This window comes from Megalops cyprinoides, chromosome 2 (assembly GCF_013368585.1).
Source record: "Megalops cyprinoides isolate fMegCyp1 chromosome 2, fMegCyp1.pri, whole genome shotgun sequence".
Lineage (NCBI taxonomy): Eukaryota > Metazoa > Chordata > Actinopteri > Elopiformes > Megalopidae > Megalops > Megalops cyprinoides.
Window position 1 is genome coordinate 39540590 of NC_050584.1, and position 16911 is coordinate 39557500.

The following is a 16911-nucleotide window of genomic DNA, read 5'->3' on the forward strand; positions in this document are numbered from 1 at the left end:
TTGAGATGCAGTCAGTGAGATACATGCATGACACATGATGAGACCTGTGTGTCAGAGGAGTGAGGGTGAATTTAACAGTTGAGTGTCATCAGCAAAACAGTGATAGATAAAGGATTTTCTGGAGAAGTAGGATATAATCCATCTGAGGGCACTGCCTGAGATACCCATCACTGCAAGGGTGGACAGCAACTGTTTCAAAAGATAGCAGATGGAGAGAAGAACAGTGACTGTATAACTGGATTGCTTGGGGTCAAACAAATCATCCCAAAAGAGAGAATGGGACATTTGATCAGAAACAGCAAATTCAAGGGGTACTGAAGCAAAGGAGTCCTTCGTTCCTGATCAGGGGTCTGACATGGGCTTGCATCAATGCAGAGGGAACACAGCCGGTGGTTAGGGTGCCACTGCTCAGGAAAGAGATGAAAGGGAGGAGACTGTGTGAGATGGCTCGGAGGAGAGACGAGAGGATCAGAATCCATAAGGAAAGATTATGCATAGTGAGGGTGGGAGTGAAAAGGAGGGGTTCAGAAGAAAGGAGAAGGAGGAAAGGAAATTAATCAGGGATGGTAGAATTGGAGGGGGTTCGCCATGAAAGTGGCTGTAGTGTAGTTGTGGAGGAAAAAGGAAGACAAGGTCACTGGTTGCCTGCTTTATCAGCAGAGGATGATTGTTGCAGGTGAGATCACAGAACTTGAGCAGGGAGAGGAAGCCAGTAGATGTGGAACTAGCTAATTTAATGTTGAAGTCTCCCAGCATAATCAGTGGGGTCCCATCATCTGGGAAAGAGCTCAGCAGGATCCCCAACTCATCCATAAAACTCCTGAAAGGTCCTGGTGGGCAATAAAGAACAACAGGCAATGTAGCAGGGGAGCAGCAGTTACACCACAGTACTCAAAACAGATGAGAGAGAAATAGTAAGGAATCACCAAAGATATTTACAAAAGCTTTACAGTTAGTGCATGTTATACTATTATGCAGTGTAATATAATACTGCCAGAAATATATGTTGTATTTGTAATCTGGTTCAGACTCGGATTGGCTACTTAGCGTTTCTCAAACCTCTCCTGGAGGACCCCTTGTCCTGCATATTTTAGATCTCTCCCTGCTCCAACACAGCTAATTTAAATGATCAGTTTGTTATTAAGCAGCTTCAGGAGTTCATAACGAGTTGATAATTTGAATCAGCTGTGCTGGAGCAGGGAGCGATCTAAAACATGCAGGACAGAGGACAAGGGGTCCTCCAGGAGAGGTTTGGGAAACGCTGGACTATATACGTAGCGTTTGCGCCAGAAATGAACTTAAGTTGCCAGATTCCGGTCAGTGTAATCATGTTGTCTGTTCCAGGTGTGAGAGGCTGCTAATTACTTAAAAGTTACTTAATTGTAACTTTTTGAGAAAGATTTAACAAACAACTCACTGACTCTTACCAACACAACCCTATCATACCGCCAAGCTAGTGGGGGATGGAGAACTAAGTCGTGTTTACTGTGCAGTAATGTAGAGAGCGATTGGACTATTTATGAACTTCATTTCCCAGAAAGCACTGTAACTTGCCAATCGTATTGGTTACTTGAGTCTTGTTGCAGGGGGCACATTAAGAGCGACACATATAGTAGCAGCTGCAAATTGGAGAGGGAGAGATATCTCTACCCAGCCGGACGTCCGTTCATTTATTTATTTATTTTTGTTGTTTACTTTATTTCTACACCAGATTACATTTCTTCTTATACATAGTTGTTAGAATCTGGCTCGGATTTGTTCTGGACACATTTGTCTGCTTCGGGAGCTAAACGAGGGAGAAAGCAGACGACAGATTCGTGAGGACACCTAGCCTAGCGAGCTTCGACGGGTTTTTGGTTGTCAACGAGTGATTTACGGGTTTGTTTCATCATTGTGGAGGACACTATAAACTGTGAACGTAGGGAGCAAACGAGCCAAAGAAACAAAGGACGTTTCTGTCTAGTTAATTTAACTCTGTAGCTAGCTAGTTAACTCGGTTTTTCAAAGGCTCGCGGTATTTATTTAGCTGGCCAGATCGTAGCTGAATATGGCTCAACATGGACATCATCATGTAGCGAGTTCCCAAAAGGCATTAATGCTTGAGATGAAAAGTCTTCAAGAAGAGCCCGTTGAAGGGTTCAAAATAACTTTAGTGGACGAGTCGGACTTGTACAACTGGGAAGTAGCAATCTTTGGACCCCCAAATACCCACTACGAAGGGGGTTATTTTAAGGTGAGTATTAGCTTTAGCAGACGAGGAAGCTGTTTGTAGCTAGCGAACAAAACACATTTAGCTAGCTAGCTAACTTTTCTGTCGACTGCGCACGTAACTGTTATCTGGAAAGTGACTGTACAAAGCTACTTAGTTAACGTTAGAAACGCTGATGATTGCTGGCTATCTGGTTACCGTATGAAATGCTTCATATTCTTTATTTTATGACGTAGGCAGTTAGGATTAAATGTGATGTATAGCCAGATATCCAGCTAGCATGCTAACTAATCTGTTACTGTTGGTTTGCTGATTTTGCCGACAGCGGGTTAGCTTGATTTCAATTAGCTTTAGCTCTCTCTGACTTTGTCAACATAAGATTACTCTACAGTAACATAACTAGGTTGCTAACTACGTAGATAACTTTAGCTAGCTAGTTGTATGTAACGTTAAGAATGTTACTGGCTGATATTCTGATGAAAGAACCTTTGTTGGCTAACCAGCTAACTAGCTAAGACCCTTTGTTTGATATTTTTCCAGCGTGTTATTTTTCATTGTTAACCAAAGACATTCTTTGCTTCGTGTTTATCTTACCCACCATATTCAGCCAGTTTTATTCAATTAATTGGCTTACTATGTATACCTTTGTTTGGCATTAGGTTTTTAGGTATCTTGCTCACTAGTTTGGTTAGTTAGCTAGGTAAGGTAGTTGGGTAGCTAATAGAATCACAATTCCTTTGAAAAGTCTGAGTAGCCAGCTGGAAAGAGAGCTACTCCGCTTAACGCACTGCTTGCGTTGTCACTTTGGCCCTCTCTGTTGTTCTGTCTCTGAACAAAACAATACCAACTTCCCAAACCAGTTTTGGTATTGCTGGCTAGTTTCCTTTTGTATTTACTGGGCCGAAACGACGTAGCTAGCTGTAGCTCGTCTTTGTAACCTACATAGTTATCGAACTCTTTTGTTCTTGCAGGGTTTATCAATCCAGTAGCTTGTGTAGACTTAAACTGGCCTGTTTAATTGGAAATCAACACTCACATTTTCCGATCCAACAATGCTAGCTATGGTAGTCGGACACCCATTGTTTGAAAAGACGCGTGCTATTAGCAAGATTTAATCAATTATCGTGACAAGTCTAGCTAACTAACAAGATAGCTTTTTAAATACTAGATGTTTCATAAATGGTAGTTGGCTAGGTAGCCAGCCGTCTTTCTGATTAATGTAGTCTAGCTACAGTCTGTGCGCGTAAAGCTTTTCCTGTTTGTATTTTGTCGAAATTTCTCTTTAAACAAAGAGGGGAAGTAGCTGGGCCTTGTCGGTAGTTTTCGTGGCTGTCAACAAACTTAATGCTTTGTGGTCACGATGTGGCCTTTGGTATTAGTTAGACAATAAACTTGGGAGTTAAAAACCAACTTCACGCAAAGGAGTTATCTATACCGTTAGGTAATAGCCCTCCAGTTGGATAGCTAGCAATCTAGCTACATCGAAATCACGTTTTGTTGTCTTGTAATACTGAGGACCGTACCGAGCTTGCCACTTCAGTCCTATGTAGCCAGTCACATACGTTATGTCATGTGTTCTTATTAGCCCTATTCACAACAACATGTGGAAAACTGATAGCTACTGTTCTTTGTTTCCTATATAGCAGCGAGATGGCTAGCTGTATGTGTGTAAGCTTTGTGTGACAGAATTTGCATGCCTTCTGTTTTGCCCGGCAACAGGGGGTGGTGTAGCCTACAGTAAGCTACACTCCGCCTTACAGTTGCCCGAGGCAAGTCTGTTATTTGTTTGCCCAATTCATCCCTACACTTGTGTGGATTTAACAGTTTCTTGTGATTCAGAATCCCAACAGCCTGGCGTATTGTTCGCCACCGCGAATTTAGCAGATCAGCCAGTGAACATTGCGCAAGTGGGGCGTTGCGAGAACTGAGGTGACTGTTCTCTTAATCAAAACTTCGACAGTCACTAGCTTTGACTGACGAGGCTGTTTTTCAAACATATTAAAGTATGTTTGAAATATTTGAAGTATATTAAAAACAACAATGTGACAATCATTTGCATTGTTGCGCCTCGTTGTATGAATATAACCATGAGCGTGGAATACATCGATCACCATCGTTTTCACAGAGTAAATGCAGGGGTTCGCCTCAAACAGTTTCGAGACTGTCGTGCGATAACATTACCGTCAATGAATTACCCTTGGAGTTAGGGTGGCACGGTTCTGGCAAGTGAGGGTTGATGTGGCTGACGCTACTGTGTTAAAGAAGGGGTGTTAATCGGTCAATTTGAGAATACTTAAGACATTAATATTCAGGCATGGTAGAAATGGCCAAGGGTTTTGTTCCACAGGTAGTCGGTTGAAGAAAGTAGGTCAGTATGACTAAAGTTCAAAATTTGTTTACTTATTTTTTTTCGCCAGAGTGATCATTCATTAGTTGGTAGCTGAAGAGAAGGGACAAGTTTGGAGTTATAGTTCATCGTAAATTCACCCTCCTGGTAGTATACTCTGCTTAAATTTAGCATTGTACTGTAACCTTGTACTCAGATAAAATGGAGAATCGGAAGTACTTTATGCTTTGATATGGCGGTATTACATCTTAAGTTTTAATTGCACGTGTTTTTGCCTAGTGTAATATTCGTCAAACAAAAGTCTATCAGTGGTTCAAATGGAAATGAAAGTGGAAATATTGACAGATCTCTTTATATTCAGACTGTCTGTCTGAAATGCCAGAAGTCCCTGAAAATAAGAGGTTTGCTTTGACCGATTTTAATTGTTCCACTCGGACTCCATGTTGTTTTCCCAGCTGCAGGTCACAATGTACATTTTGGTGTGCTATGGTGCACAGTTGCTTATCTCTGCATCACTCTTTCCCTCACCTCTACCTTCTGATATACCCACTCATTATACTGAAGCAAAGGCCTGGAAATTGAACTTGTGTTATTTAACATCTTTAAAGAGGCTCAGTCTCCTTTAATTGCTTCATTAAGACTTTAGAGTAGACCTGGGGGCCCTGGATTTTGTCCTTATCTTTCTCAGTGCCAGCAAGAAGCCCTTCTTGAGTGTGAGCCTATGTGCATGCTGGTGCTGTGTGAGATTCCATTGTTTGCCCAGGAATGCACAGCTTGGCTGTGAAATCCATAGCTATGTCATGACTCGTTCAACCCTGTCCAACTACTGTAACCAGTTTTCCAATTTTAGTCTGGTGAAACATACAAGAGCATATAGTTGAAAACTAGTTCAAATATCCTGTAGGATGGTATTGCCCTTTTGACTGATTGATGAACCACAATAAGAGAAATTTTGTGGTGAAATTGTGTATTTGTGAAATGCTTATCTGGGGGATATGCATAGGTAAAACTGACATTTACTTTAGCTAGCTGTTTTTGGAAAACACGTTTTTCTTGGTTCATTTCATTTTGTTCTATAAAGCTGGTGGTCTGCTTTACAAAGAACAGCTGTCTATGCAGCTTTCATTGCAGTGTTGTGACCAATTATATGAAGACAATCCATGTGCAAAAAAGAACATTAAACGTGGATTTTGTTGGACTAGATGGTCAGCCATTTTCCACTGTAGATGAATATGGTTTCTGGCGGCTTACAGAATAGGCTGCTTTGAACCTGGCTACAGTCTGCAGAAAGTTTTCAGTTTTCAACTGAATGGCTCTACACACATCCATTCATTCGTAGGTGATATTGTGCTGTTGAACATTATAAAAGACCTTTGGAGTACAAGCATGTGTCCTATTTCCATGTTAACTTTAATCACACATTGAATTGATGTGTATTGTATAGAATTAAAAGCCCGATGAGTTATACACATACAGTGCAGCTGCTTCGGTCACGTTTCACAAGTTTGTTTCACACATTTTTGTTACATGTTTGCAACATGTTTGAAATGTGGAAAAGTCATGTGTTCAGATCAGCTTAAGGTATGTAAGCTTGTTTACTAGTGAATGTGTTAAATGGTGTCATTTTGTGACATCCTGCCAAAAGAATGTCCCAGAATGAATCCATGGTACCATGTGTGATGGAGCCTTTATGTGCTGGAAGTGCTTTTAAATTTAGTTAACATTATTCCTTTGTGATGAGGTCAATCTGCACCTCAGTCCTTGATTCATGCAGGAAGTTGATGCTGAAGTAAAAATGCACATGAATTGGTGAAACGGGAGAGTGATGTTCTTAGGTTTTTGAACATGGAACAAAATGTATTTCAATGTATTTTTGTATAGTCCTTTAGTAAATGAAATAAAAATGACCTTCATTCTTTGAGTGTCACCATGTGAATCACTTGCTCTGGCACTGTTAATATTTATAACAAAGTTCTTTCAAATATAACATTGTACTTTTATGCACGTTGATTATTTTTGAATGGGTCCATGATAATTGCTGCTGTGTGGGTTACAGTGCTATGGTACTGTCACTGTTTGATCTCACATGGCACCTTAGGAATTGGCATTTTCTCCTTGTTTGTGGTGCTCTTTTCTCACCTATTCCGCACCATTGTACTCAAGTGAGTATCAGATTAGGCTACATGCAAGTGAGCCTAGAATGATTCTTATCAGGAGATTGTTTGAATATCTACTCAGTGCAGGTAAAAGAATAACCGCCCCAGTATTTTTGATCACCCTCTATTCTTATAAATGGGGAGAGCTCTATATTTAGCATTGTGTGATTTTTATAAATGTATGTTATGCTTGCTTGTAAGTTGCAGGTGGATCCAGTTTGGGGAACTAGGTATCATAAGGCAACTATAGATCATAGAGATGTTTTCTTGTCATTTTTGTCACCCACAGTAAGATGATGTGATGCTGAGAAGACAACAACTTTCATGGAATATACATTTTCACTATACTTCAGTAAGAAAAAAACTTCCTTAAACATCAGTGTCAGCTAATTTTGTGAAATTAAAAAAATGATTAAAAGTTTAGTAGCGAACATGTAGCGAAATAAAATTACCTCCTGGCTGAGAGAATTTTTAACCCCTTTACCTGTTCTGTCCATCAGTCTTCTTGAATGCGGTTTGCCTTTTTGTAGCCAGTTGAACTGCTTCTTACTATTAGCCCCACCATGTGAGAATACTGTTAGTTGAGAAAGACAGCAGAGTAGCAAGCTGTTCTGACTAGACTGAGATGGAAAAATTTGAATTCAAATCTGTATACATATACCCTTCCTATTCCTTATAAATGTATAATTTTTTAACAAGTATCCTATTTTATTTTGAATAAGATTGAATTTGTACTGCCACAACTCATTTGATTTGTATATAGAACAGAAAAAGAACATGTTCAGTCGCGTTATATTTTTGTTTTCCTATTGGCATGATTTCCGTCATGTCATTATAATTTTGAATTGTGAACTCCGTTTAATGAAACGATCATGCTGTGAGTTGAGTGTATCATCTTGTTTTCCATTAGCATTAAGTGTAGTGTCGCTCTTTATTACGATTCTTGAAAATCGTGAGTGCCCTGCAAGTTAACCTGACACACACTTGGAGAAGGCTGCTGTAGAATTGTAGGAGTCAGGGTCAACGCCACATGAATTCCGAAATTGGGAGATTGCGCAGTGTGTTACCATCTTTGGGCTAACAGTTTGGAGTAACAATCACAGTGCCACATGGTGCCACCCACTAGGCATTGATGCTGCTCTGTAACATTATAAAGCCCTTACCATAAGTCGGAGTTGCCTGTTTCTGTCAGGTTGCCAGCTGTGTCGTTATTCTTGCTGTGATTCTGTTGACTGTTGGGGTGGGTGTGTAGATGAATCAAATATGTCCTCGCTCTCTTGCCACAGCTAAAGACATTCTGTATGATCTCTTCACCTGGTGTGTTTGGCTTGGCGTGCATGTGCAGACTGATTATAACATGGTGGTTGAACATGATGAGTTTCTTAGGCCTAACTGCCTGGAGGGCTTACCCGTGCCATTATTCAGAGCGGTGATTTTTCATTGTGTACCAAAGGCGCATTGCCAGGCGTGTAACACCCAAGTTGTGTGGCAGGTGAGTGAGGGCACCCCCTCACGGCAGAATTCTTTTGAATAACTTCGCTCATTAGGTTTCTGTCATTCACAGCCATGACTATAAACATGATTCTACTCAGGCATCTTGTTCACATACACCTCCTTCTCACTGTGTTCTGGGGTGACTAGACTGTCGTGTTTGCTTGGGGCAGTTTAAAATCTGAGCTTCGCGTTTTCATTGAATCTCTGCAGGAACACCTGACTCTCAACCAGCTGCAGCAGCTGCGCTTCACTCTGCTTCTACACAGCAGCTGTTAAGACAGAGCATATAATACCAGCTAATGAATATGGAAGCTCTAGGAGATGATAATTGTGCAGCCGCTTGGCTGTATCATTTTTTTCCACAGACTTCTGGTGGGTGTTTTGTTGTAATTGATTACCAGTGCAGTATTTTTAGTTATGATAAGTTGGCATGGATTGTATGTGGCTCTACAATACCTCTTTGGGCCAGCTAAATTAGAAATGACCCCTAGCACTGCCCTACCTGTGTTACTGTCACCTTTACAGCTATTGATTGCAGAGGGTGAAGTAAGGAGGAAGTTTGGTCTGAACATATTGACTGTTAAGAAGGACAGCTTCCTTGCCCTCTCTGCTTCCCCCTGGGTCCTGCACTGAAAACATTAAGATTAGTCCCCAAGAATTCCCTGTCCTGCTTGGTTGACAGCCCTAAGGCTCATTTGTAGAGAGATGAAAATACTTTAAGAGATTGCAAATGCCAGGAAATGAGTCCATATCTAAGGAACTCTGCCATGGGCAAACCCCTGGTTGTGTCGTAATCCCATGACACCAATGTGGCAGCGCTTCGTGGGAAATTGGCAAATCTCAGTTGAATGGATCATGCAAGTTGTTTTTCCTCTTTAAATGATTACAGTGATACAGAAAACTTAATTTTTTTTGCTTGTATTCCCCTTTAAATGGCGGTTGCATTCTTCTCCCTTTGGTGATCCCATACTGACCCACTGCTAAAGTTCCTTTGAACAGTGACTGTTCATTGTAGGGGTTCGTTCTAGTACATGCTGGCTCTCTTGTTTACACTCTGTCCTCGGACTAGATCGATTGAAAATGACAGCGGATCAGCATGGCAACCCTGAGTGACCCGGGAACATGAGCGATAGAATGGCCTAACCAGCGAGAGAGAGAGAGAGAGAGCAGTGACCGCTTTAATGAATGTGGCGACTTTTCATGCCCAGGGGAGTTCTGCCCCTCAGCCCCTGTTGTTTAAAAATGACCGCTCCATCTCTAGTCCTCGAGCCCACGTGTTGACTCCTCTTCTCTGGGACAACGCTGTCTCTATGCCCAGTAATGCACCATCAATCCTATTAGCTGTCTCTGGCAGCCGTGCCCTTGAAAAGCCAGGCAGCCAGCCCTTTATCCTGAAACTCAACACGCCGTTGTGGGTGTAATGTAACTCCAGTAAAGTGCCACTGCTGGGAATGGGCCACTGTTGCTGCTGGAGGCGGAGTCAGAGGTGGGGCCAGAATGTCACCATTGAATAAAGCCAGGGGCACAGCTCGCTTGCCTCATGTGATGTGGAAGTATGACGTCCGTCTGCGAACTGCAAGAGAGGCTGAGCGTAGCCTCCTGTGCATGACATCGCTCCTAAGAATAGCAAAATGTATTACTATGCGTAGAAGTCTCTCTGAGGTGTGGTGTGTGTATAATCCTAAGACGGGATGTTTTAATTTTTCTTATGGTGATGGTAGATGTGTGTGTGTGTATGCGTTCAGTTGTATACACATTATGAGTCATACTCTTATAGGCTTGAGAATTTGAACACAGTCCAATCTCAGTTGGGGATGATAGCAGTGGTGGAACATTCAGTAATATCATATGTTTGGGGGGGGGGGGGGGGCATGTCCCGTCAGTCTGATTTGTGTTAGGAAAGCTACAGCATACCAGTTCAAAGAAGTCATAACTACTTGTTGCTGTTAGTGCACTTCTGAATTAAAAACCTAACACCATGCCCCATGTCACAGAGATGTGACATATTGCAGTAGTGTTGAAAAGCAAGCTCCTCGTCTTAGAACGTGTGAAAGTGGAGAACATGGAATGTGTGGCAGGGGATGTGTGCGTAAGCTGGCTCATGCTGTGTGTTGTCAGTGCAGCTGGCTGCGTGCGGATGGGATTGCCCTGGGGGGTGATGGGTGTTGGGTGTGTAGCCCCTCGGGAGGCCCAGTGTGAGCTGGCTCAGGCCTGCAGCTGCTGCAGAGAGGAGAGGAGTCAGTGTGAGCTACGCTGCGCAGGAGGGGAGTCATGTTTCACACTCCGGCTCTGACAGCGCACCATCTCAGCCCCAGCTCGAGTTAACGTCCGCAAGCGTCTGTGAAAAACAAGCCAGCCTCAAGGTGAATTGAAGCCCGTGCAGTGGCACTGTTTAAATGGGCGGCGGGGAGGGGGGGGGGGGGGGGGGGGCGGTCCACTGTGACCCATAACAGCATCAGACCCTATTGGCCTCATTACTTTTTACAACGGGGCTGTTATATTTCATACAGTTCATGGCCTTTTTTCAAAACCGGAGGCCATGTTTGGCCTGGTCTCCATTCATAGTTGTTCGTTTGGAAAGGAGGCAATTAGCCTAATTATGTCTGTTCAGAGGACCCCCATGTCCATGCATGTGAGCTATACACCACACACATGTCTGCTGGATATGAGATTACTGTCTGCCCCTCTGTTCCTGGGCTGAGGGTCTGCTAATGGTCTTGGGGGTTCTCTGTGTCAAGGGTCAGGATCTTGTCTACAAGCTTATGCGCAGTGCTCTCTCAAAGCCACACTGCGGCCTCTTAGGCACATCTCTCTCTCTCTCTCTCTCTCTCTCTCTCTCTCTCTCTCTCTCTCTCTCTCTCTCTCTCTCTCTCTCATAATACGCATTGCATTGAGCAAAACTAGCAGAGCTCGGAGAATGTGAGAGGGGGCCGACAGACGGGGGGGGGGATTGGGTGAGAGGCACCGCAGGGGAGCCGCACGATTCGTTCTGCGCTGACCTGCTTTGCTTCCCCGTGAGTCGGGTCTTCACAGAGCACAGTCTCTAGTCAAAGCGCGCTGAAGACATTTTCAGGTCACCATCCAAGAAAGACAAAACGAACGCATTCGTTTTGGGAAGTGTCTGTTGACCGGCGGAGCTCATGTTGTTTTTGGCTGTTGAGATGAGCCGTTCAGTCGGTTTTGGCTGCAGATGTGGACTCCCCTATCTCTGTTGTTCAGCTCATTAGGGATGAACTGTGTCACACATTAGCGCTGGTATCTCCTCTTCAGATAAGCGTGTGCTGAGGGTGGCTGGGCGATCGCTGCTGTTCCCAACACTGCCGCAGGCTGACGTTGCAGGCTGCAGACCCCTTCCTACCTGTTATTTTGTTACTTGAAAGAAGCTGCTGCTCTTTCACAGGGTTCCCTGGAGATCCCCACTTCAAAGAGAACTGGGGCGGCAAGGAGTGGCTGCTTTTGAAGGAGGTAGAGAGGATCGGGGGGAGGGGTGTATGTGTAGGGGTACGAGGTTTGATCAGAAGTGGGGCGGGGGGGGGGGGGGGGGAGCGGGAGAAGGAGGGTAGCGGGCTCAGCCGATGCGTTTGGTCTTCGGAACGCTTGCGGTGCTTTTAAAGGCACAGTCACGCCGTGGGGAAAGCGTGGAACAATGGGAACGGAGCGTTCTGGGTGTTGTGGTCCTCTTTGGGCCGGTAATGAGGCGCGTGCGGCGCCGGAGTGAGAGCGGGAGCGTTTCCTCGGCTCGCCCCAGCTGTCACACACCGCTGCCCTCCCTCCCTGCCTCGGCCTGGCTGCCAGGGATTTCAGCTCGCGCTGCTGACAGGGGCTGGAGACGGTCACAGGAACTCGGAGGGATTTTTCACACTGGCCCTCTGGGCTTTGCTCCACTCCCTGCCTCTGTGTTCAGACTACACCAGTGTATCTGCGCCTCTTTTATACAAGTTCAGCTGTGCTATAGAAGTAATATATAATAATATTGTAATTGGCATCACCCAAAACGGTGCACAGTGCCGTGTTGTAGCATTACACACCCTCCCTACCTATCTCATTAGGTCATTTATAAGGAAAAGGAGCTCTTTTTGTATTGTTAGTTAAGGCACCGGAGAGAGAGGGTTGTTTTCCTTTGTTCATACCTCTTAGGTCTGTCATCAGCGGTTTTGTCTTATTGTGCCCCCTTGTAGCAGGATGTACTCGGTATTTCCAGAATGTGTCATGGAAACAAAGCTTCCTGTTGGAAAGGTACTGCTCCAGCCTTGCTATCAAAATAGGAATATGATACTTAAACAAAAGAGGTGGGACATTGTTTTCCACTGAACTGTCATTTCATAATTTTCACAATGTCTGGATGTTTGACTCCTTTTGTTTTTTTGGAAGCCTTTACAGGATTGTGTGTGTGTGTGTGTGTGCGCGCGCGCATGTGTGTGTGTGTGTGTGCGCGCGTGTGTGTGTGCGCGCGCGCGCGCGTGTGTGTGCGCGCGCGCGTGTGTGTGTGTGCCTGTGCGCGCGTGTGTGCGTGCGTGTGTGCGCGTGCGCGTGTGTGTGTGCGTGTTGGGGGGGTTATATAAGTTATGTGTTAATGTAATACTGCTGCCCTCTGAGTTATCCCTGCTTATGTTTTGATAAGCCTCTTCCTAGAAAATGGAGTGGAGAGTTAAGCTTTCAGGGCCTAAGTAACAGAAGACATGTCCACACAGTGCAACTGTGTTCTGTGCTGGTGCCTTTAGGGAACACGGTGCACCTCCAGCCTGCACTAATAGCTGTACCATACCTCTGCCTGTTCAGCCTCCGGCTTGCTCTTTTAACGCATTAGAATGCCATTCTTTTATGAGGTGTTCATACAGGAAACTTTATGCTGACATTAAGCTGTTGACTGTGAGTTCTGACTTTTGTCTCAGGCTTTGCTGGTGTGGTGTTCTGTGTTTGCGTACATGGGGATTTCAGAAGCTTGTATAACTGACCACTGTACTGGGTTTCTCGGTGGTAATGTTTCCTTTGTATAAAATGTCTCTTATGGTAAGGGCTATACTCGACATGCTGCAGTTGGTATCGCTTTACAGGAGACTCCTCTCAATAAGCTTAATGTAGTTACCTGCACCAGCTTACTTGTTTGTTGCCCTCCTTGCCGGAGGCCCTGTGCAATGTGTCCAGCCCCCCTCCCGAGTTGCAGGCCTCCTCCACCTCCTTATGGCTGCTTGGCCTGAGCTGGAGCTCCAGCAGACCGCCCAGTGACTGAACGTCCCTGAAGCAAGCGAGCGTAGCGATTTGCCGAAGGGGATCAGCAGGATAGCTTTCAATGTGTGTGCGACAGAGCCGCCCCCACACCGGCTACCCTGAGCCAAGAGGGACAGGGGCGAGGGGGCGCCACGCTCCAGTCACCACTGACAGTGTGGGATTTATTAAAGCTCTGTGTGTGTGTGTGTGTGTGTGTGTGTGTGTGTGTGTGTGTGTCCAGGTGGCTGTCCTTGTCATGGCGACAGCTGGAGGCATCTTATCCTCTGCAGACTGCTCTGCCTTTACACCCTCAGCAGAGAGGCACTGCTTTCTCTGTTTAGTGTTTGATGAGGCAAGCCATTGATTAACATTTAGTAGAATAATATTGCTCATATATTATGATATTATGTCTGATTGTGAAATGTTATGTAATAAGTTGTATGTGGCAGGCATGAGTTTTATAAAAAAAAAAATCCATCATTACATTATAATAATTCATGGTGGACTGCTGTAGAACTGTTTTTAAACTGTGTCGGGGGAGGCAGTATTGCCTTTAAGGATCAGTGGAGCCTTACTTTTTTAAAAGGGACGAGTGCTATAAATATCAGGATGTATTTGGACTCCTGGACCACTGGACAAGCACTCCCTCCATGACCTGCACACTGACACGGTACTGGATCCTGCTCTGAGAGCTTGATTGATCAGGCCTGGGAAGGGTTAATAGGGTTCATTCCTGCCACTCTGGTGAGGAATGAGCGTAGTGCAGACATGGCGTGGTCACGGCCAGGCTTTTGGGTTTCTGATGGGTTTCTGCTCAGGCGTCCTACCAGTAGGCACCTTTCTTCTGTGAGCTACTGCTTGTGTTACTAACTGGCATCTTCTCACTTCCAGGCCCGCATCAAATTCCCCATCGACTATCCCTACTCTCCACCTGCCTTCCGATTCCTCACCAAAATGTGGCACCCCAACATCTATGAGGTAAGATGCTTTGCTATGGAACAGCTAGCCGCAGCGTGCCTTAAATCGTTGCGGCTGCCTTTACGCCATGCTCAAACGGCGGTGCGCTGTGGCGTTCCTCGGCCCGTGGCTAATGACTGTGAGCGCGCTCTGCGGTTACGCGAGTAGACGGCGCCGCGGATGAGCTCTGAGCCCCGTGTCCTTTTGCAGAACGGGGACGTGTGCATCTCCATCCTGCACCCCCCCGTGGACGACCCGCAGAGCGGAGAGCTGCCTTCGGAGAGATGGAACCCCACACAGAACGTCAGGTGCGCGCCCCTCCCTTGCCCCTCGCCGTCACCCGCTCACAGTCTGTGCGATCCGTACCTTCCTCCTCGTCCTTCATCTCCTCTCCTCATCCTCTGTCCCCACCCCTCTCCCCGTTCTCTCCCCCCCCCCCCCGTCTGCTTTGCAGTCAACATGGAACGTGTCCATGTGGCCTAGAATGGGCGGCTGTTTGGACTGGGGGGGGGGGGGTGTGGAGGGAATATTTGGTTGAGCTGTCACAGGTGGATGTGCTCAGCGGATGCTCTTCATGTGAAATGGTGCAGCTGAGTGGGTGCCGTTTAAGTGATTGAAAATATTCGTCAGAGCTTACATCATTTTGGTTTTTGTAATTCTAATTCCACGAAGGGGGAGATTGCGAATGTTCAGGTTAATTTGATGTATGAAATGGGGACAGATTAGTCATTTCTTCGTGTAGTTTTGGCAGTTCAGGCAGGTCAATCGTGAACACAGAACAGGGGTTTTATTTAAGGCTACTTGAAACTGCGTCTTCCTTTTTTCCTTGATTGCTGTCTGTGTGCTCTTCCTTTTTTCTGTGTCGCTACCCCCCCTCCACTCTCTCCCCCCCACTCGCCTCTCATGACAGCCATAATTGCTATACTGGTGCTCCCTGGTTGGCTCAGCAACAGCGGTAAATAAAAATAGCTTCACGTGTTTGTGCCCGGAGAGAGAGAGAGGGATGGCAGGAGACCAGGGGAGAGTAACACTTATGGGGGTAGTGCACAGCAGAAAAGCAATCAAATTATCACCCTCACCCACCTACTCTGTGTTGTTGGTTCAAGCTTATTTTCTTTTTCTTCTTTCTTGCTAATGTGTTCTTGCCTTGTTGATGTTTATTTCTAAACAAAACTTCCAGTCAGATGTAATTTTAATCACAGTAAAGAGTTCCTTCTGTACTGAGCTGGCTAATAAGGATGGCTTTAGAATGATACTCTTTGAGACAGTTCAGTTCTGGTGTTGAGCCTTCGGTGTGGTTGATACTCCGATCCCCCTTTTCTTTTCCATTTTGTGTTTTGCCATTTACTTTTTCCTCTCTAAGTCAAATTTGTGTTTGCCTTTGGTGAGGCCAAACTGCTGTCACAGCACATTGTAAACAACAGTCCTGCCCATCAGTCTGTTGCATTCAAAACATTCTGGGATCAATAAGCCACTGAGGCAGCAAATGCACTTACTTGGGCGCGTGTGATTGGTTGCCCCTGGGATGACCTCTGACCCCCCTCCCCTTCCAGGACAATCCTGCTGAGCGTGATCTCTCTGCTCAACGAGCCCAACACCTTCTCCCCGGCCAACGTGGATGCCTCCGTCATGTACCGCAAGTGGAGGGACAGCAAGGGGAAGGACCGCGAGTATGCCGAGATCATCAGGTGAGAGCCAAACCCTCTAGCCAGCGCAGTGATAAAGCTGCACCCTGCTGCTTTGCCCTTAAGTGGGAAAAGTTCCACTCTTGGGCTGGTCACAAATATTGATAAATGTTTACATGTGCTGTAACAGTGGTTAAATTGGTAAAACTAATGGAAGAGTAGGACAACACAAATTAACAGTGCTGTTGTAAACTGAAACTACCATTTATGATAGTAGCTGGTAGTTACCATGTACAAGCTGCCAATTGGTTCATGGTTGTTGGAGTGTGCCTCCTCCTGTATTAAGCCTGTTGAGTATTTTAGGAAATTTGTCCTGTGTGCCTTTTGTGAGTGCTGTCCCCCCCCCCCCCTCCCCCAGGAAACAGGTGCTGGCCACCAAAGCAGAGGCAGAGCGGGACGGGGTGAAGGTGCCCACCACCCTGGCAGAGTACTGTGTCCGCACCCGGGCGCCCCCCGCCGATGAGGGCTCCAACCTCTTCTACGATGATTACTACGACGACGAGGACCTGGAGGACGAGGACGCAGACGAGGACGGGGACTGCTGCTACGACGAGGACGACTCTGGGACGGAGGAGTCCTGACGCCCCCCCTCCTGTCCCCTGCCGTGCCCTCCCCCTGAACCGAACTATATGTACCCTCTATACAGACCTGCACAGATCTCCACAGCCACGCCTGCTTCTTAAATCCACATCCAGTTAACAAAAAGACTACAGTTTGTGTCCATGCTTGTGTGTTTATTTTTAAATGTTTATGAGTTGAACAACCCCCTCCCCCCTGCTTTTGACATACCCCACCACATACGGTGCACACAGACATTAAGGCCCAGCTCTTCTCTTTCCACTCTTTGTCAGAGGT

At 45.6% G+C, this 16911-nt stretch overlaps 1 protein-coding gene across 1 annotated transcript in view; it reads left to right on the plus strand.

Moving 5' to 3' along the window:
* Nucleotides 1-1610: 1610 nt before the first annotated feature.
* The window catches only part of cdc34a (cell division cycle 34 homolog (S. cerevisiae) a), a 17117-nt gene continuing 1816 nt past the window's right edge, over nucleotides 1611-16911 (plus strand). Inside the window, exons 1-5 of the mRNA XM_036521268.1 lie at nucleotides 1611-2233; nucleotides 14306-14392; nucleotides 14582-14679; nucleotides 15925-16059; nucleotides 16415-16911. The exon at nucleotides 16415-16911 is cut by the window's right edge and continues 1816 nt beyond it. Of these exons, the coding sequence (XP_036377161.1) occupies nucleotides 2048-2233; nucleotides 14306-14392; nucleotides 14582-14679; nucleotides 15925-16059; nucleotides 16415-16637 (729 nt within the window). The 5' untranslated portion in view covers nucleotides 1611-2047 and the 3' untranslated portion in view covers nucleotides 16638-16911. The remainder of the gene's footprint in view (nucleotides 2234-14305; nucleotides 14393-14581; nucleotides 14680-15924; nucleotides 16060-16414) is intronic.